The sequence below is a fragment of the Meles meles genome, chromosome 15 (assembly GCF_922984935.1).
Source record: "Meles meles chromosome 15, mMelMel3.1 paternal haplotype, whole genome shotgun sequence".
Lineage (NCBI taxonomy): Eukaryota > Metazoa > Chordata > Mammalia > Carnivora > Mustelidae > Meles > Meles meles.
In genome coordinates, this window is record NC_060080.1 from 36,753,044 (window position 1) to 36,774,730 (window position 21,687).

Consider the following 21,687-nt stretch of genomic DNA (forward strand, 5'->3'; position numbering starts at 1 on the left):
GCCCTGCATGGGGCTCCCTGCTCAGTGGGGAGTCTGCTTTTGCCTCTGCCTCTGCCCCTTCCCCTGCTCATGCTCTCTTTTTAAAAAAATAAAATAAAATAAGCTACAAGACCTCCAGTTAATGAAAATATGGAGTAAGCACCTCTCATGCTATCCCCACCACTATTTACAATAGCATCTGCACAAAATTTATAATGCAATGGAAGACTCTGAAAGCTGAGGAAAAGACAACAGTGGCTAGGGACCTGAGAACCAGAAATAACCTATGATGAATTCCCTAGGTGTTTTTGTTTCTTTCACTCTTTCCATAACTAGTTTTTGCATTCTCAAGGGGCCTGCAACCCAGAAATGGCCACAGAAGCAAACCAAGAGAAATCTTGCTCTTTTTAGAAAAATTTCAGGAAAAGAGGGACGAAGCAAGACAGAGACATCTTCACCATACCTGCCCCACTCCAGGAAACACTAGGAAAAAAGCCACAGCCCTCAGTTTCCTCTGTATCAGGAGCTGTGGTCTGGAGTCTATGGGCAGAGTTCTGTCATTCCCTCTTCGAGGAATAGGTGGCGTCCCTCCCTCAGCACAAGGACTGTGGGCCGGGCCTATTCTGCAAGGTGGTAACTAGGTGGTATCCCCTCCCCTCCTCATCAGCCACTGCAGGTGCAGAGACTATGGACAGACCACTGCTGCCTTCATAGCCAAGAGGCAGCCCCTCTGCACCTCCCCATGGTGCAGGGGGAGGAACACTGGCTTTCATCCTTACTCTACAATAATAAGGCAGCATACCTCTCCCCTTCTGTCCTCCACAGAAATTATGGGTGGAGCACTGTGTTCCATCACCACCCTGCAGTAACAAGGCAGTAATCCCTCTCTGTTCCATCTAGGGAGTGAGAGGAAGAATGGAAAGGAAATACGAGAAGTATTTCTTAAATATGTGTATGAAATCCTGGGCAGACCTCTGAGTGAGCTATGTGTGAAACTGACCAAAAATGACACAGTACAAAGATCTAAGAACTAAACACTGATCTGTAACACCACTCAGTTCATCAAGCTGGCCTCTGGGTAGCAAAGAAATTGGGGCAGATACAATCTCAGTAAGAGCAGACAAAACAAAACAAACAAACAAACAAACAAAAACCAGGCCCCAGAAATACCTCTCTCCTTGGCCAAAAAAAATCAGGAAAGGAATAGCTTAATAAGATCGAATACTTTTAGACAATAAGTGATCTACTCCAGACAAACACCATGGGAAAGGGATGCCTGGGTGGCTCAGTCAGTTAAGCGTCTGCCTTCGGCTCGGGTCATGATCCCAGAGTCCTGGGATCAAGTCCCACAGTCAGCTCCTTGCTTAGCGGGAAGCCTGCCTCTCCCTCTGCCTGCTGTTCCCTCTGCTTGCGCTCTCTCTGACAAATAAATAAATCTTAAAACAAACAAACAAAAAAAAACCACCATGGGAAAAACTGTGTCCTACCTCTCAGTCCTGTCAGCAAAGTCCAAGTGGGGAGCCTAGATTTCCATTCTCACCTGACTCTAACAAGGCACCAATCTGAACGCTACATAAAGCAGCATTCAGAACTCTCATACACTGTTGAATGCAAGGATTAAGGGGACATATTGTAAACTGGTACAACCTACATCCTGGAAGACAACTTGGTGCCCTGCCCCCCGTGGCTAAATTGAATATGCATATACTCTGAAGGTTAAGAGACATGTATAAGAACTTTTTTAAAGCATTACCAAAGGAAACAGCAGAAGCAACACAAACACCCCCAGTGATGATAAAATGGTAAAAGTTTTGGTATAACCATACAATGGACTACTAGAGAACAGTGAATAAATACAGCTACATATGGACACAGATAAATCTAAAAATAAGTAACAATGTTGGGCAAAATAATGAAGTCCAGAGAAGATCATATGGTATGATCTCCTTTATATAAAAATTCAAATTTAAGGAAACTAAACAATTTACTCCTTAGTGACATGTACATAATTGCAAAAAAAACTTGTAATAAAAACCAAGGTTTTCCTCAATGTATAGAGAGTATGTTAAAAAAACCCAAAACAAAACAAAACCTAGAGCTAACATCAGACTTAATAGCGACAGACTGAAACTTTCCTCCTAAGATCAAAAACAAGACAAGGATATCCATTCTTGCCACTTCTTTAACTCAGTGAATGACAATAAACAATGAAAAGCTTTCCAAATAAAAAACAAACAAACAAGATTTACTGCAAAAAGTCAGTCTATCCAGGGGGAGGCAGGAGATGAGGATGTAAGTAAGGAAACAGCACCTACAGACAGTAAAGATACTGCCCAGATTGGTGGCCAGTGGTCATTGTAAGAGCCACTTCATTAGTCTTCAAACTGTGTATATGTATTTAAATTTTGCAATCTAAATTGTTAAAAATTTACATAATTCTGTATATAAATTTCACAACTGTTAAAAAAACTATATGGTGAACATACCACACATTTAATGAAACTTTGTAAAAACCTTGAGACTTAATAAAGCTACCCATACATCAATTTCAAAACTACATTCTTTATAAAACTTCAGGTTAACTTTTGTTTTTTCTTTTTTTTAAGATTTACTCATTTATTTTATATACACATATATATACATATTTTTTTTTAAATAATCTACCTATATTCATTAATGAGTGCCCATCTGTGCCAGATAGCACCAATCCATCTAATGGCAGTGAGTCCTAGGCCTCCAAATTGGGACCAACCTAACTGGAGACTTCATTTTCTTTCTTCTTTTTTCCTGAGCGGAAACTTCATTTTCAACTAAAAAAAAATCTTCTGCCAAATTCTACAACCAAATTCATTATTAGGTCACTAATATCAAATATTAAACTAAACTCACATTAAAAAATAATAATCAGGGGCGCCTGGGTGGCTCAGTCACTTAAGTGCCTTCAGCTCAGGTCATGCTCCCAGGGTCCTGGGGTTGAGCCCCGCACTGGCTCTCTGCTTAGCAGGGAGCCTGCTTCTCCCTCAGCCCCTGCCTGCCACTTCCCCTGCTTATGATCACCCGCTGTCAAATGAATAAATAAATAAAATCATTAAAAAAGAATGTTTAAAAATAATAATAATAATAATAATCCAGGAGGTGGTCCTACAAAAGGATGAAAGGCTACTTACCCGAACCACTCCTGTGTACAGCACCAGGTTTCCACTGCCTTCAAGGACCAGCATGGTATCTATCTTCTGAGAGAAAGACAAAAATTTTATTTGCCAATCTGTGCAAATTATAAAACATATGATTTTCGACTCTCAAGAAATGTGCCTGCATTTACCTCCACTGGTGCTGCATCCTTTGCGTGTATGTTGGTGATGGAGCCAAAGATGAGCTGAGTTTTATCATTACTCTCTTGAAACTTTACACAGCTAAATATTAAAATAAAAAGAGAAACAAACTACTGATATGTGCAACAACTTATACTGGTCTTTAAGGTATTATGCTGACTGGGAAAAGCCAATTTTGAAAGGTTACATATTGTATAATTCCATTTATGTAACATTTTCAAATGACAAAAATTTTAGAAATGGAGAACAGATCCCTGGTCGCTAGGGGTTAGGGATGGGGTGGGTGGGTTTCGTGTATGGGACTATAAAGGAGGGACATCTTTGAGGTAATAAAGAAGATCTATATCTTGACTGTGGTGTTTGCACAAATTTACACATGAGAAAATTTCACGGAACTACAAACACATACAAATGAGGACATGTAAAACTAATGAAATCTGAATAAGGTTTGTGGATTGTACCAATGCCAAGTTCCTTATTTTGATAAGTACTATACTTATATAAGATATTACCCTTGGGGGATAAAGAGTACAGGGTACACAAGACTGCCCCCCTACTACTTTGCAACTGCCTGTGTTTTATAATTATTTCAAAATAAAAAGGTAAGTAAGTGGACAAAAGATATGAATACACATTTTTACCTAAAAAGATAAATGACCGGCCAGTAAGAACATGAGAAGACGCTCAACATCATTTAAGTCATTAGGGAAATGCAAATTAAAAACACTTCATCACACCCACTAGAATGGCTACAAAGAGAAGGACAACACAATAAAGAAAGCAGAACCCTCATAGATTGCCAGTGGGAATATAAAAGGATGTAACCTATTTGGAAAACAGTGGCAACTTCTTAAGAAGTTAAACATGAATTTACTGTTCAACCCAACAATTCCACTCCTAGCTATCTCAAGAAAAAAGAAATCATGTATGTCCACACAAAGATTTCTGCTCCAATGTTCACAGGGCCATAACTCACTATGGTCAAAAAGTGGAAACCATGTCCACCAACAGATGAATGGATAAACATAACGTGGTATATCTACATAACGGACTACTACACTGGGAGAGGAATAAAGTTCTCATACACGTTACAACATGGTGGGTCCTAGAAAACATTACGCTAAGTAAAAGAAGCTAGCCACAAAAAACTACATTTGGCATGATTTTATAAAATCTCCAGAAAAGGCAAATCTACTACACAGAAAGCCTATATACAGAGTGGTCACCTGAAGTTGAGAATCAGAAGAGAGACTAACTGCCAATCAAACGCAAGGGTTCTTTTTAAGGGGACAGAAATGTTATAAAACCTGATTATAGTGATGATTGTGTTAACTATAATTTTACTAAAAATCACTTAATTGTACACTTAAAAAATGTCAATTTTTTGGCATGTAAATTTTTTTTTTAAGATTTTATTTATTCATTTGACAGAGATCACAAGTAGGCAGAGAGGCAGGCAGAGAGAGAGGAAGGGAAGCAGGCTCCCCACTGAGCAGAGCCCGATGCGGGGCTCGATCCCAAGACCCTGAGATCATGACCTGAGCCGAAGACAGAGGCTTTAACCCACTGAGCCACCCAGGTGCCCATAGCATGTAAATTATTTCAGTGAAGCTACTTAAGTTAAAAAAAAGAAAAAAGAAAAAGCAGCCCTAAGTTTATTTGTACAGAATCAAAGGGAAGTAGCTGTACTTACCGTAACTGAAGCTCAGACTCCACTAAAAAGCACAAGAACTTCTGCCCACATAGGTCAGATGTAATAAACACTTTTGAGGCCTGTGAATTTTTCTCTCTGTAGTAGATACATTAATAAAGTAACTGTCAGCATTGGTTCCAAAATCTGTCACTGTAACTCTTAATGAAAATATCCTGCAAGAAATCTTAAAACTACTTGGGCCGAGCAGTAACACTGAAGACCCCACAACGCTTCTAAGACTGGAACTTCATGATCTCTGAGATTCCTTTCAGTTCTTTGATTCTGAGTCCATTCTACAGCTTTTTGGGGAATAAATTAGAATAAATTTAATCATTAGCAATGACCTTTTTAATTCCATACTAGTAAAGTTATGTACTGTTAAAGCTGCAGACTTGGATTCCTATCCTTTAAAGGTTGTAAGGGGTCAGACCTCTAATAACATGACCTCTCCTATCCATCCTCTCCCAGATTAGGCTCTACTTCATTCCTCTTTCTGAAACCATATTTCTTTCTGGAGTGGTACAGAAGACCATAATTCTGTAAAATAATAATCTGCAATATATTAAATTTACCAACAGATATTTAAAGACAAACGATTTTTAAATGTAGGAAACTTTTATTTCATTTATGAGGAACAAAACCAGAGAAGCTATTTCAACACTGTATTCACACTTTACTTTCCACACTTTACTATTCCCTAACCCCTAAGAACATGCATTTGCCTTCTGTGTCACAGAGAAAATGCTACTGTAAGGCTTGAGCCCAGCCTCCTGCCCTGTGTATCTAATAACCATTCACTGTCTTTTGTCTTTCTCCTGAAGGCTAATCTCTCTGCTTGCACTCCTTTCTAGTTCCTCGTTCTATCTGTCATTTCCTCTCTCCTGTACTTCTGATGCTTTCCCTACATTGAGTATTGTCCTTGCAGCCTACTCTCTCATATGAAGATAAAAATCTTGAGATATGAAGATGGACTGAATAATAAATGATAAAAAGGGCTTACTGTTAATTGGGTGTAAAAAATGGTATTGTGGTTAGGTAAGATGTCTTTATATTTTAGAGATGCTCGCTAAGGTATTTAGTCACAAAGACTAATTTTCTCTAATGTAATTCAGCAGAAACAAAACTCTCCCTTGACCCTGAGACTCCCTCTAATATTGTATCCCCATCCCCAATCCATAAAATAATCCATATGTCAACGTTCATTTCCTCAGTCCCCATTCAGGCCATTCCGTTCCACAGCACCTCTCCCAAGTGCTCTGGCCAAGGTCACCAGCGAACTCACTGCCAACCAGGTATGTCCTGAGTTCATTGCTTAGTGCCACACCTCACCAACACCTGGCAATACTAGCAACTTTCTTTCTGAAAGGCTCTCTTTTCTAGTGTCCCATGACACTTCTGCTGCCTCTCACACCAAAGCTTTCCTGTTCTGTCTCTTTATAGCAGTTGTATTTTTTCTCTTTTTACCCCCAAAAGCTTAGGTTTCTAAGACTTCAGTCCCTAGCTCTCCTCTGACTCTACATAACCAGATCAATAATTTGGAGGTCTCGGACCCCCTATGAGAATCTAATGAATGTTAAAACCTTCTCCTTAGGAAAAGTCTTATAAACTAATGTGCACATGATTACTGCATGATGCTAGGTCACTAGACCCTCTGCAACTGCAAGCTCATCCCCAGGCCCTCCAGGAACCCAAAGTCTACACGATCCTTAAGTTCTAATCCACCTCCCTTGCCTCAATCCCATGTACAAGCCAACAACTCCCACATTTATTGCTCTGCTCTTTCCCCTAAGTTTATGACCCACACATAAAGCACCTTAACAGCCCTCATCAAATAGAGCAGCCCTAAAGGGCAATCTCTCAGCTCTCAACCATCCCCATTCCCAACCCTTGCCCTTCCTTCCAGCATAAGCAAAGTGAGACTATTTGTACATATCACACACTCATACTTCTGAACTTCTGTTCTGATCATCCTGCCTACTGCACCCTTCTTCCCTTTCCCACCCAGCAAATACCTACTATTCATCTTCCCAAAGCGCTACCAGCAGAGTAGGCAGTGCCTCTGTGTCACCAACTTCAGCTGTCTCTTTTTCAGGATAGGGACAGTGACCAATTGGCCTGTTAACCCACAACCACTGGCATACACACACTAGAACCAGCTGAATGAATGATTGATCAAAGACAACATAAAAGGAGAAAGACCACCCAGAATAGAGGTCTAAGTTGCATATACCAGAAACAACTCCTCACACTCAACTAACATAAAGATAGAACTTTAAAAAAACACTATTAAAACCCCAAGTCTCTTAATCTATAGAAATTAGTTGCTTCTCTCTAAAACATCAAACACCTCAAATCTAAGAGATTCTTACTACTATAGAAGAAATAGGAAATGATAAAAGAATACTTTTAAAACACTTTTAATATCATTAATAGCCTCTTGAAACTGAGGCAGCCTTAACATTTATCTCTACATTTTTATAAGTATAACTGATTATATTAAAAGACTAAAGGAAACTCTAAGCAAAACACCAAGGATTTTTTAAGACTTGTACCAACATTTTTCTTTGAATATAAAAATATATATCCCAAACCTTATGTTAGTAATTGTTTCTGTCCATAAATGGTCAATACAAAGTTCAGGAACAATTGGCTCTGTTTCTGGTGCAAGGAAGGAGCCATTAGAATTACTATTTGGAGAATGAGAAATACTATGTCTCTTTGGAGACTGATTATGGCTTGAAAGGTTGAACCTCTGCACCCCTGAAAAAGAGTGGACTCCTAAGGCAGGAGAATGAGCACGACTGCAAAATAAACAGAGAGAGGACATCACAATTAACAAGGCAGGCTGACAGAATATGCTTTCCAATCATACTTCCTGAAACTCTTATGTAACAAGTGCATTCCTGGTATAATCCCTGTCAGGAATAAATTTTTTTAAAAGGGAATAACTATTTAAATGGCTCACATTACATATTTTATTGTATTCTAAAGATTTAAAATTCTTCTTAAAATTCAATCTTTATAATTTTAAAAATGAAAATTTGTTCATTTTTGCCTCAGAACATGAACTGTTTTTATATTCAGAAAGGTCCAAACTACATTCCTACATATTGATATGTACATACCAACAAAAATATGTCCCCATATTACCAGACAGATACTAGTAAAAATGAAAAAGCTCATACAAAGACCAAAAACAAGAAAGAAAAGAGAAACCAAAATATTTTTGCAATTAATATTCATCAAATTGCTGCCACTTAATGATGGAAATGAGGCAACTAATCTTATGACAAGCACAGGCAGCTTCTAAATAGGACTCACTTAAAAAAACTAACTTTTACTTAGCAACACAACTGGGATAATCACTATTTTCCCTAAAAAAAAAAAAAACCCAAGAGCTATCAACAGAGATTTTAAATCCTTCAAAACATTAAGAGAAAGTTTGAAAAGAAGATATCTCTTTCTTGGGATATCTTGTTTAAAACAAGGAAACACTTCCACACTTAATTCCCACCTTAGAGCTGCCATGTTGGAAATAGAAGGTGAACGAGAGTGTAGACTGGGTGAGGAGGTCGAGCGACTCTGACTGTGAATGGAGGAGTAATTCTGGAAAGGTGAAGCCACGGGGGAATCTCCTTTGGAGAGGCTTCTGAGGTGTGCTGTGAGGGAGCTACTACTGGCCACATTCTGTGGGGTTCCCCCCTGTTCAGAGAACTTTAAGACAACATTCTCTTCCTTAAGTCAAAATGATGAGAAGGGGGAAAAAAAAGGCAATAATTAGATTAAAAGGGTACTTTCCTAGTGAGAATTCAGGGTAGAAGCCAGTTATTAAAGACACAATACTTCTTTTTTCCTAAGAAGCTCAATGCATTTCACAAATGATTCTTCCAAATACATGTGAAAATTTTCAGTGTTAACTATACTTTCATGCTAAGAAGTGACTTGCCTTTATCCTTACCTCTGTTTTGACTCTCCGAAGAGCCCACACAGAATGCAAACTTTGAACAGTGTCATAGGTCATTATAATGGAGGGGTCAGTGTTGAGAAAAACAATTTTCATTGCATGATCTACAACATACTGCACTCTTGATGAACCAAAAAGACCTTAAAGATAAAATAGAAATGATCAGGTATTGAACAATGAACTTCACAAGACAATTCTTTATGAAATGACTTCCTATAATTCCTAAGAGAAACCCAGACAATTAAGACACAAAAATCCACTAATACACAATTACCCTGAATTTTTAAATTTACTTTGGGCATCAACTTCCTCAACCTACATACAGAATATATTACCAGTTTCAATTCACATACATGCAATTACATGTTGAAGATGTGTACTGACTCACTGTCCTGTGGGCCACAGGTAGGTCTGTGACTACTCAACAACTAACTAACTAACTAACTAATTGATTTGCAAACTGCAATCAACTATCCTGCCAAGTTTGACCTCTTGACTGTTTTTCTTCCATATGAAATCTGTCCTCTGTAATAACTATTCAAACAGAGCTGAACAGTACACTATTTACTAAGTATACTTGCAAAATGAGTTTTTCCTAGTGAGTTTAGCATTTACTTCTATAGTACCCTGAACTGATTTCTATAACCTTATCTGACAGCTTCCTAAATGCCTCCCTTCCTTCTCATTTTTTTAATTTTAAATATATTATAAAAATAAGAGGCATTTTATAAAGAAACATGAAAATCACTCATAATTCCACCATCTCAAAATATCCACTCTTAATACATTAGAGAATATTCCTTTTTTAGTGTTTTTTTCTACATGTATACACACTTTTTATGCCTTTACAAAAATTAGAATCACTGTATTTAGTTTTATATTCTACTTAACATTATGCATAAGCAATTCCTGAGGTCATTAAATATTATTCAAAAACATGATCAATAATGCTTCACACCATTCTAACATGTTTATTTAGGTTGTCTGTAATTGTTACCAGTATAATACAGAATTATCAACAAACTTTTCAGTAAAAGGCCAGAGAATAAATAGCTTATGCTTTGTGGACCACATAATGACTGCTGCATAATGTTTTTTTCTACAACCCTTTAAAAAGATTAAGACCATTCTTAGCTCATAAGCCATTCAAAAATAAGCTGTTGGCTGGATTTAGCCCCTGGGCTGAGTTTACCAAGCCCTGATACACCAGATTAAAAACCTCAGTGGAGTTTCAGAATATGTTCTTGGGACTTTTGACCAAGTAAAATTGATCAAAAAATATAAACACTTTTTTTCAGTTTTCAAGTCCTCATTATTTATAATTACCTATCATGTTTGGCCACATTTAAATTTTTAAGAAAAGCAACTAGAAATACCTTAGGAAATATTAAAAGTTCTGCATCTCGACAAATTGTTTTATTATGGGCACAGAAAATGAGTTATTAAAATTTACACAGAACAGGCCTAAGAACCTATACTTTTTTCTTCAACAACAAAAAACAATTATAGTTCATTTAAATATCGTTCATTTACTTATTAATGAAGAACAGAATCCAGAGTCATCTACAGATAGGGTAGCAAATATATTAATATTCCTGATTGATTATAGGCCCTATTTTTAATAAAATAACTACTAATACAATAACATTAAAAAACATTTAACAATAAAATTATTAATAAAATAACAATTAAAAGACAATACCATAGTATTCAAGTTCTTGCTTTATTATAAATTTTCGTAATAAAAATGTTTAAACTACATTATTTCTATAAAACAAGCCCAATTTTCATAAAGCTCTTCCATTTCCTCCTATCCCCCAAATTTAAAAAAGTTTACGTGAAAGGATTTATTAAAAAAAAAAAAGGAATGAAAGAATTTATAAAAATACACTTACTTCCGGATTTACAAACAAGTGGGGTTATTTCATCTAGTGGATGCAGCATGCTGAACATAGTGGGTAAAGGTTCTCTAGTAATAAACAAACAATCAATCAACACCAACACAAAATGATTCCATTTACGTGCAAATTTTGTACTTTCCTTGCAAAGAAATATCTTCTCCAGATAATACAAGCAACTAGAAATCCAGCATCTCAAAAAGCAAGCCTCTAAACTTTTTACATACTATTTCTCACAGTATCTTCTATTTCATCCCTGGAAATATCTCTTCCTGTACATGGTAATTCTATGCATGCACACACACACACAGGGAATTCAACACAGCCCAGGGAATCTCTACATACAGGAATCATCACATTACAGAGCCAATGGAGTAATAAGCATAAGGTAGTCTTTTTTCTTTTTTTTTTTTTAACCTCCCTTAGTGGCAGTGTGTCTTTGGCAGCTAAGAAAGAAATTTGGTGTCCTATATCCATTTATAAAAAAGTGTCACCAAAAAAAAAAAAAAAAGTGTCACAAAAAAGGAAGAAAAACGTCGAGTGAATAAAAAGGCTGTATTTTTTTAAGGAGTGATTAAAAAAGGACAAAAAAACAGGCGGCCTGTCTAAACACAGAAAGATTAAAATCTACAAGCAATTTTTTAAAAACAGTGTCTATTACTTACACCAGACTATGACAAGTGAGCTCACAATTTATTAGGGAGACAAGGTAAACATGCTACCAATAAGCACCTACCATTTATTGTGCATCTAATATGTACTAAGTCTTACGTCAAATATTACATACGTCAGCTCATTTAATCTTTGCATAAATCCTAAGAGGTAAATGACAGTACTTCTGTGACAGATAAGGAAACTAAAGCTAAGAAAGCTCTAATGACTTGCCCAAAGTAACACAGTAAAACAGTGATGGCTCTAAGAACAGTCTTCATATCTACTGAGTATGTGCTTATTTAATTTTACTATGGAGGGGAGGAGGGAAGCAGTAGATAATTAAGTGCCATGTCAGAAGTAGCCCTCATAAGTGTACAGTACTGAAATGAGAAAATCGCATTTATCTATGCTGTCAGCATGGAAATTATCATCATCCCAAACTTTTAGGTAAACAATTTTACCTCAAAACCAGCACCAAAAAAGCCCAAATAATAATACACTGAACTGAGTAAAATGGATACCTGGGTGGACCTGGAGGTACCTCATGTGTAGAACTGCTTCGTTCAAACAACAATCCATACTTGGTCGGCCAAACATTTGCAACCTATCAGATAAAAGGATAGGAAAAAACAGAAGTAAAAGAAATTACTCTTTATAACATGTGCTTAGGAAACTGTAGAATATTAAGATTTTCTTCCAACTTAAAAGTTTCACAAAACAATGTGATCATTAGCAATATTTTTTTAAAGTCCAAGACAAAATCAAATTTAAGAAAGAGTGCAATCAGAAATTCCTGCCACTGGCTAATAACAGTACCAAAATGACAATGTGATGATGGGAAACGGGAAAAAGACAATAATCTTCTTCACATGCTTTAATATTCCAAAATGCTTTCTTTTGATAACTTAAACTGAAAAAAATCTCTCAGGAAAAAACTCCATAATCCACTTCATTAAATAATTTATTTTTTATGCAAAGGATGGAAAAATGGATTAAAACTGTTAAAATCTGGTTACTTTATTTGAATAAAAATGACGGTCTTGATTATTACAAAGTGTAAGAATAGCAATAGTTCTGCACCCAATTAATTCAAGAATATTCTACAACAAAACACAAAAATAGTGAAATACTCAACTTACCTGAAAAGGTAAAGAAGCTATGTAATCCTTTCCTTCTATGCTATGCATGTTGATACACGAGCTTTGCAATATACATATGCATTTTTCTACTTCATCACTACCTGAAAAGAAATGATACAAGATTTATGCATTAAAAAAAAAAAAAACCAACTCAACAATCACAAACTGCAATTCCCAACAGGACAAATTATTTAATATACCATAAAAAAATGATTAGGCTAAATCACTATTATTAGTGGCTACTTACTTTGAACAACAACAACAAAAAATAAGCAAGGAGATAAACATTTGGAGTAAGATGAAGTAAAATTTCAAAAAGAAACTTACTGTAGGCCTTCTCAGACTTATCCTGTGATATGATGAAGTCACACCACAATGCCTAAAATCAAAACAAAATGCGTACCTGAGAAAACTGTATCTAAATAATAACCTATTCACTAATGGTATCTGATTAATAACAATTACAATAATACCTGTCTCTCCTTATCAGCTCAATACATACACCATTAGAACAAAAAACAATAAGATAAAATAAAATCAGATTAATGATAAATATAAGGAAAGACAAACTGTGTTTGCAAATAAGTTTTAAAAAGCTAAAGAGTTATCAGAAGAGTTCAAAATTGCAAAGCCATTTTATAATCTTCAGACTTACCCAATGATCTTAACAATCTCAGACTCTCCTAGACTCATTTTAGAAAAAAGCTTTAGAAAAATTAATATTTTCCTTTCTTAAAGGCCCCCCTTATAAAATACAAATTAGGAAAAACCATTAGACTTCAACTGGCATGCTTGACCATCACTGAAACTGTTTAACAGGATTTTTATGTTGTTGTTTTTTTTAATTGTGGTAAAATATATGTAACATAAAACTTACCACTTTAACCATTTTTTTTTCTTTTTTTGGGGGGGGTGGTGGCGAGAAAGAGGGAGAGAGAGAATCTTAAGCCGGCTCCATGCCCAGTGCAGAGCCAGACTTGGGGCTCAATCTCATGACCATGAGATCATGACCTGAGCAGAAAATGAGAGTTGGATACTTAATCAACTGAGCCACCCAGATACCCCTACTTATAAACAATCTTAAGAGAAAGGTGACAAGAAAAAAGAGACAATATATCTAACCACATACCAATGGAATCTAGTAAACAGGCAATCACTCTTGGGAGAAATTAAGATGGAAACACAGAAGCAAAGAACTATTTGGACATCATCAAATCCATTTTTCACATCTACACTAACTGTATGATTACATATAGAAAAATCATCATCAAAAAGATCACTGGCAGGGCATCTGGGTGGCCTAGTTGGTTGAACGTCCCAACTCTTGATTTCAGCTCAGACTGTGATCTCAGGGTCATGAGACTGAACCCCACCTAGGTCTCCATGCTGGATGTGGAACCTGCTTGGGATTCTCTCTCCCTCATCCTCTGCCCCTTCCCCAGCTTGCAAAAGCGTGTGCGTGCGTGCACTCTCTGAAGTAAATAAATAAAATCTTTTTAAAAAAGATCACTGACTTTAACACTTCTGAACAGAAACACTTTCACACGTGCCCTCAGGTTTCAAAATAATTCAGTTTATCTTTACCAATAAATTGTTAGTGCTCTTCTAACTAGCTCTTCTAGCTCTTCTAGAGCTAGTACTCTAAGGAAAAGAGTTAATGGAAAAATAATAAATAATAAGTAGTATCCGGTACAAAGGTTTCAGTGTTTACCAATAAGAAATTTAATATTAGTCAAAAGTCTCATCTCATAAACAGCCTAACAATCCAACTACTATAAATGTATTCATTTTTCCCTCAACTTTCTTTCTAAAAATTTTCAGTAAGTTGAAGTAGTACACTGAACATCTGTCTCACCTAAATCTAAGTTATTAATATTTCACCGTACCTGTTTGTGTCCATGTGGGATTGAGGGGGCACTATCTGAATCATGTCATGACACTTTACCCCTCAACATTTCATTATGCACTTCCTGCAAATAAAGATGTTTTCCTATATACCCACAAAATCATCATCCTGCCTAAGAAAAAAATAACTTTCTAACATCACTTAATACCCAGTCCATTCACAAATTTTGCAGATTTTCCCAAATATGTCTTTTTTGGCCAATTTCCTAAAACCAGGATTCAATTGAAGTTCATTCAACAAGTTTCAAAAAATACTGCATTTGATGACCCTTTACTCTTTTTTAACTAGAGCAGTCCCCACCTTTTCTTTCTCCCTGACCTTTTTTTTGTCCCTAACTTTTTAAAGAGACCAGAATTGTAAACTATCCCCCCAACTGTTTTCTCAGTGTGTTTTTTTTTTTTAACTTTTTATTATGGGAAATTTCAAATATGTATTAAGTAAAAGGAATAGCAATGAATTCCCATCTGCTAGATTCAATAATTATCAAGCTTTGGCCATTCTTGTTTCATCTACACCTCCAACCCACTCCTCATTTCCTGATATTTTAAAAACCGATCCTATTGTCCCCATATTTCCTAAAACTAAAAGTTAACTCTAAATAGTCAAGTATTTCTGGGAAGAAAACTTAGTAGATGACAACATGTATTTCATGCTGTATTATAGCTCGAGGTGCATATTACTCCTTCATCTCACTGCAGTGCTGATAAACTCAATCAATGTGGTTGAGGCAGGGACCAACAGATACCTCCAAGGTAGAGATACATTTGTTCCTTCACATTAACAAGTAAGCCACAGGGTGACACCTTGGTGCCATGGTCACATCCTTTTACTCAATAGTGTTAGTGTCCATTAACAATCACTGTCTCTTATCAGTTTACACTGGAGGTTAAAAAATGATAATTTCTAATCCTACCATTCCCTTTTAATTTATTTGCCAGCATTTTATAAAGGGTTTTCCTTCATTAACTGGAGATGGACTGCATGTCTTCCAAAAAGGCAGGGCAAGTGCTTAATTCTTTCCCTTTAATTACCAATTTTAGAAGAGTTCATTTTAATAGCCAACTATAATGATAGCAAAGTAGGCTATTTTCCTTTCCCTTTCTATTACTCTGAACCCAAATTTTTATTCAATACTCTGCAATCAATTATAATCATCATGTGTTAAAACATTTTTGTACCCTTAACATCTTATAAATTTTTATTGACAATACATCAAATTAATCAAGGACAATGTTTAAAGATTACCATTAAACTGACAAAGGACAGTATTAAAAAAAGTGAGGACAAAGAAAACAAGTGAAATTTTTATTTTCCTACTATTATCTTCACTACATTTTTAAATATATGTCCAGCTGCTGGGATCATTCAACTACATTTTCATCATTTCTGTTAAATTCTAGGACAAAAACTTTTCTTAAAAGAAGTGTTAAATAGTCAAATGCTAAAATTCCAATCAACTCACCTGTTGAACAGGGCTGTCAACCGTAAACGCTTTATAAACAGCCAATGCCTGGCTTTTACTTCCTTTGCTCCAGATGACCATATTTCCAGCCACATAGAGTTCCTCGTCATAATCTACTTCTTCTCCAATTTCACTGACGCCTTTCCTTAACTGCCAGCTTTCCTTAAAAATTAACAAATGTAAGACATGTTAAAGCACTCTCTTTTACAATAGTATGGAACAAGATTTATTAATTAAATCAAATGGTCATCCAGATACAAGTCTCCTACTCTCTCTCTGCCTGTGGAGTAAGACTCAATCTCTCAGAAGGTCTGGTGCCACTGATTAACAGAGTGGGTGTGTATTATAAATCTTACATGACTTCATGAACAAGAATTTACTCAAAAATTCTCTATATTAACTGCCTTATAACACATTATCCTGCCAAAAATATAAACAAACAAAAATAATCCTTATCTATAGCGTGAAAGCAACATACTTGGGACACTAAAAAGGTGTGTTAAGCATATGTGGGGATGATGGAAAGGGAGTAGTGAGTACACATGGGAATCACCAGTAGAGTTAATGCATAATGCAGATGTCACTGTTTCACGACTGCATATACACTCACCTTCCTTCCCTTGTCCTACCCATCAAAAGGAATGGGAACCAGAAAGGTTTAAACCTCCCCTCTCTGAGATTTTGGTATCACAAAGGGATAGGAAAAGGGCATAAGGTGGGAAAGACTGATTTTCTGACACACACTTGCATCTCATTCCCCTACTCTACTTGTGTAGCATTTCTTTTCTCCTCTAGAAACATGCAGGTCTTTTGCAGTAGGGACCATTTCTAACTCTACAATCTACTCATCAAATAACATGAAATCTGGTCTCTACATACTAAGTGAAGAGGTTTAAAATAGACCATAATCATACTGAAATTGACACTCATTATGACACCATGAGTTACACATGTCTAAATAAACAGTTATGTGGGGCGCCTGGGTGGGTCAGTGAGTTAAGCCTCTGCCTTCGGGTCAGGTCATGATCTCAGGGTCCTAAGATCAAGTCCCACACCGGGCTCTCTGCTCAGTGGGAAGCCTGCTCCCTCCTCTCTCTCTCTCTCTGCTTGCCTCTCTGCCTACTTGTGATCTCCATCAAATAAATAAATAAAATCTTTAAAATAAATAAACAGTGATGACCCTATAATACAATAATGTTATTATTTTAGCCTAGACTGAAATTTGAATTTCTACTCTACAAGTTGCATCATAGTCCTTTCTGTTGCATCTGAGTAGCCTTAAATTACAAAGAGATCACATCACTCTACGTTTCAAAAAGATAATGGGAAGCTTAATGGAACCTTCTGTTTCTCGTGTATTGTAACCTCCTGAAGGGATCCCACCAAGCCAGCAGCACCATCAGAAGACCATAACTCAGATGCTGGCTGCAGCTGGCGAAGCTGAAGGTTCAAAGCATTAGGGTGGTGCTTGCAGTGGTCTCGACCGAAAGGAACAAATTCCTGCAAATCCCCGGCTGCAATCATCGTTGCCCTTTCTTCATAGAAGTTCGACATGGGTTCCAAATATCAACATTATTTCTGCATGAATTCAAACACATTCTGGTCAGCTTCTAAAGTCAAAGCCAGAATAAAAATATCATAAAAGTTTACAGAAGAGTCATTAATCCTTAGATGAGTGTCAAATAATCCTATCATATTGTAGGTGTACAAGTAATCATAACATCAAAGGGCACTCGAGATTTCATGAGAAGCATACCAAAAGGATCACTGGCATATTGAAAGGAAACAACAACAACAACAAAAAATTACTTCTAACTCATAGTTGAAGTACTCCTTTTGGTTGACCAGTCCACAAAAGACCTAATAAACTAATAAAACTGTCAAGTGTCATCCACAGTTTTGACATCCCAATTCGTTTAAACATATAATTACAACCAATTCCAATTTTTGGTCAAACCAGAACCAAGACATGAATAACCCTGGCCATGAAATATTCATGCTTGTAGCAAATTTAAGAGTGCTAGCTTTTAATCTATTACAGCACAGTTCATTAGATGTAGATGAGCTATGGGTAGAAAAATACTCCTTTACCTCCAAAACATTTCTGTATACAGCAACTGACAGCTAATAAAATTCTGATACTCTGCAACACAGTATATAAAGTGGAAACCAGTTGTGTCTCTGAGACAACACCTACATTAGAAATGGGTTTTGTGGCAACACATTTAAACTGCAATGCTTGAACAAAGAAATCAAAACAAACACTTGATGTCAACACCACAGACAACATTTAGTATCTGGAAAGCACTCAAAATGAAGAGTTTAATTAAATTTGATTTAGAGTTCTCATTTGAGGTGGGTTTTTTGGTTTTTTTTTTTTTTGTTTTTTTTTGGCGTCAGTAGTTTTCCCTGCTGCACTGCCTCTGTAGCTCGTATGCAGCAACCAAGGTTGCAAACCTATTTTGCTCTGAATTAACATTATTCCTGAGACAACTCTATGTCACAATGGTGGCACTTACTTCCTCCTGCTAAAATTTAGAATTGAGAACAGTTGAATTTAGGACATAACTAATAACGTGCCTTATAAAACTTACAAGAAAACAACAAAACTCTGCTTGTCTTCCTATTTCCTAGTCAACAGGACAGCCAGCATTAAACTTGCGACTTTATCCAACTTCAGTTGTGCAATTTCGAAATGTTACTCTATTAAAACTTTGAGAAAATTACATTATTACAAATTAACAGTGCAATATCTTTTTGTACGATTAATACATATTTAATACCCTTATAGTACCCCCAATTTTTATGTGTTTACTATATTACATTGATAAGCTATAAATCAAGTTATCGGCATTGTTTACAATAAACAAAAACTACCCTGCCAAAGGTAACCACAAAATTGCTTCGAGGAGAGACCCAAATGCACAGGAAAGGCATCTTGCGTAGAGTCTCCGCAAAAAGGCGGAGCAGGAACAGCCTCTTTAGGGTTAGGTGAAACCCAACAAGCTAAGCCCCTGGGACTCAAAAAATCCTGTCCGAGAAGCAAGGGGCCGATACAGAAGCTGAAGCCCACATGGGATGCTGCGTCTAGCTCAGGAAGGAAGTCGGCGAGGAGCGGCGCGGGGAGGTTCACCCCGGAAAGCCCAGACCGCGGGCCGGGGGCCACCTGGCGCAAACGCGCGCTCAGGGCCTGCCCCTAGGCTCCTAGCCTTCTGGTCACCGAACGCAGGTCAGCTCGGGGCGGGTGCAGGGTCACAGGACACGCGGTGAACCACCGGACGCTGCGGGCCCAGGCCCACACCTGTGTAACTCGGGACGCGTCAGGCGCGGCGAGCCCGGGCTGCTCCCCGGAGGCGCGGGGCCGAGGGGGCCCGAGGGCAGCGGCGGGGTCGGTCACGGTGACTCTTCGGCCGCTGCAGCTTCTCATTCCCTCTTCCTCCCCTATACCGGAGGAAGAACGGGCAGCAGCTACTGGCGCGACTGCGAACGACAAGCAGGTACAGACAGGAGTGCTAGGAAGCCACTCAGGCGAGATGTTCAAATGAACGCGTCCATCTTGGCTTTCCCGTCCTGCCTCGCGCAGGGGCGGGGCGGGGTGGAGCGTCGCGGGAGGCGCGCGGCCGGGCCTGGGTCCTAGCGCCTGCGCAACTGCGGGAAGAAAGCGTGAGGCAGGATCTGCAAGGTGCTTCATCTCCTTGCGCGCCACGTGGATCTCCGAATCCGGCCTGTGTCTGCTGGAGTGTGTACCGTGATAGGTCCCTCCTGGCATCCAAGATCTTTCTCCAGGCCATGTCATTACAACTGAAACTGCCTCTTAACTCTGAATGAGGAGATATTCAGGCTAGTTTCACTCCAGTCTCCTGGTCCCCAAACAGGAGCTATGTACTTCCAGGCTTAGGACAGAAAGGGACGTGCTGATTTTCTCTCTTTGGCAGGGCACATTAACTTTTTGGGTTCCGGATCCTTTGAAAAGTTGACGAAAGTTAGGCAGCTCCCCCCCCATAAAAACGTAGGGTGCAATTTCTGAGCTTCACAGACACTTCCCCCAAGCGATTCATAGACGGGTTAACCCAGCTTTATCCCTCCCTCTGTATTTGTGGATTCAACTGTACAATACCACACTTACAGAAACTAGAAAACTTTTCTTAAGCTCTAATCTCCCATTGCGTGATATATCTGGGTTAAAAGTATTGATAAGCGTGTTATTGCCTAAAAAATAAAGTTGAAGTGCTTCATCCAGAAATGTAAAGTGGGCCGAAACTTTACGTACACTGGGATTCCCCTAACACGTTTTGCACTTCGTGGTCTTGGTATCTTGGTTCATTATCTTCCTTTTATTTGGAATGTAAGCCTGCAGGGTTAAGCTCAAATGCCCTTTCTCAGAATTCTTCGCTCCAACAGGAAAGAGGCTGCTGAGGACTGAAAGTTTGTGTCCCATCTAAATTCGTGTGTGGAAACTTAATGCCCCATGGGAGGGTATTAGGAAATGGGACTTCTAAGAGTTGCTGAAATCATAAGGGTGGAGTCTACATGAATGGGATTAATGTACTTCTAAAAGAAACCCCACAGAACTCGGGCCCCCTGCCACGAAGTGAGGACACAGCAAAAGACAGCTATCAATGAAGCAGACAGCAGGTGTCACCAGTTACCCAATCTGCCAGCACCCTGACTTAGACATCCCAGGCTTCAGAACTGTGAGAAATAAATATCTGTTGCTTATAAGCCAGGCAGTTTATGGTACTTTTGTTATGGCAGCCCAAGAGGACTAAGCCAGGGACTCTCTAAGAAGCTTGAGTAGATCTGCCTTTCGCTATGGTCATTTGCCTGAAATCAAAATATCCCAGACTTCCCTGGCCTGATACGAGGAGCAAATTTTGATCAAGGCAAATTGATCAGTAGGAACAAGGCCAGAAGGAGCCAGACAAATAAATTCCCTTTTCTTCTCCCCCAGGTGGACTAGTGTAAGGCATGGTTTCTCTGCACCACCTGTCAGGAGATGTATGTGGCTGAGCGCGACACCTGCCAAGCTGATTACTGATGTTCTGGCATCCTATGTGAAGCAGCTCCAACTCAGTAATTCTTGTCCTTCCTGCTTCCTTTCCCTTTTCCTTCATGCTCTCCAGCTTGAACATCAACACTCATCAAACTTGTGTTTTAAGGAATGCAGGCAGCATAAGCCATAAAAAGCTTCTTATGCTGCTAGTTATCCAATCTGTAAAGCGGAGTCACTGAAAGGATTCAACTGAGCTCTCTGTCCTGAGTGTTCCCCTGCTGTCTGCAAATTCTCTCAAGATGCTTCTCTGAGACCTCAGCTGACAGTGCCCTCTGTGAAGACACCAGGGGGGATGTTGACATTGCCCCTCCAGTAGTCTCAAAGACCATCCGTCCTCAGATGCCAGAGCAGGGCTGTGTTCCCCGCAGAGTGGCCGAACACGTCATTCTCTCCCACCGCAGCACTCCAGAGTCAATCACAGCCCTGCTTGCTCTCATGATCTAACAAAATCTCTTAAGAAAGCAAATCTAGTTTCTGCCGCTAACCTCCACTCCTGGGGGTCCAAACCACAAACCTGGAAGTTTCAGAGAACAATCATCTTCTGTTATGTCCATCATCCTCCCATTCTCTTCTGCTAGCATTTGAGGTATGCCCTTGGTCAGAACAT

The 21,687-nt window shown here is 38.3% G+C and overlaps 1 protein-coding gene across 4 annotated transcripts in view; it reads right to left on the minus strand.

Annotated features, from left to right (window-relative positions):
- The window catches only part of ANAPC1 (anaphase promoting complex subunit 1), a 102,798-nt gene extending 83,211 nt beyond the window's left edge, over positions 1–19,587 (minus strand). For 2 of the 4 annotated variants that reach the window (XM_045979423.1, XM_045979420.1), the window contains exons 1-13: positions 19,329–19,587; positions 17,369–17,605; positions 16,028–16,189; positions 12,987–13,038; positions 12,660–12,760; positions 12,042–12,124; positions 10,864–10,937; positions 8,963–9,108; positions 8,519–8,739; positions 7,596–7,805; positions 5,005–5,100; positions 3,302–3,392; positions 3,147–3,212 (exon numbers count right to left, since the gene is read on the minus strand). In XM_045979423.1, coding sequence (XP_045835379.1) covers positions 3,147–3,212; positions 3,302–3,392; positions 5,005–5,100; positions 7,596–7,805; positions 8,519–8,739; positions 8,963–9,108; positions 10,864–10,937; positions 12,042–12,124; positions 12,660–12,760; positions 12,987–13,038; positions 16,028–16,189; positions 17,369–17,581 — 1,515 coding nt within the window. In that variant the 5' untranslated portion in view covers positions 17,582–17,605; positions 19,329–19,587. Of the gene's footprint in view, positions 1–3,146; positions 3,213–3,301; positions 3,393–5,004; positions 5,101–7,595; positions 7,806–8,518; positions 8,740–8,962; positions 9,109–10,863; positions 10,938–12,041; positions 12,125–12,659; positions 12,761–12,986; positions 13,039–16,027; positions 16,190–17,368; positions 17,606–18,621; positions 18,740–18,904 lie in introns of all 4 variants that reach the window. The other 2 variants (XM_045979421.1, XM_045979422.1) reach the window with 2 other exon arrangements.
- Positions 19,588–21,687: the final 2,100 nt, after the last annotated feature.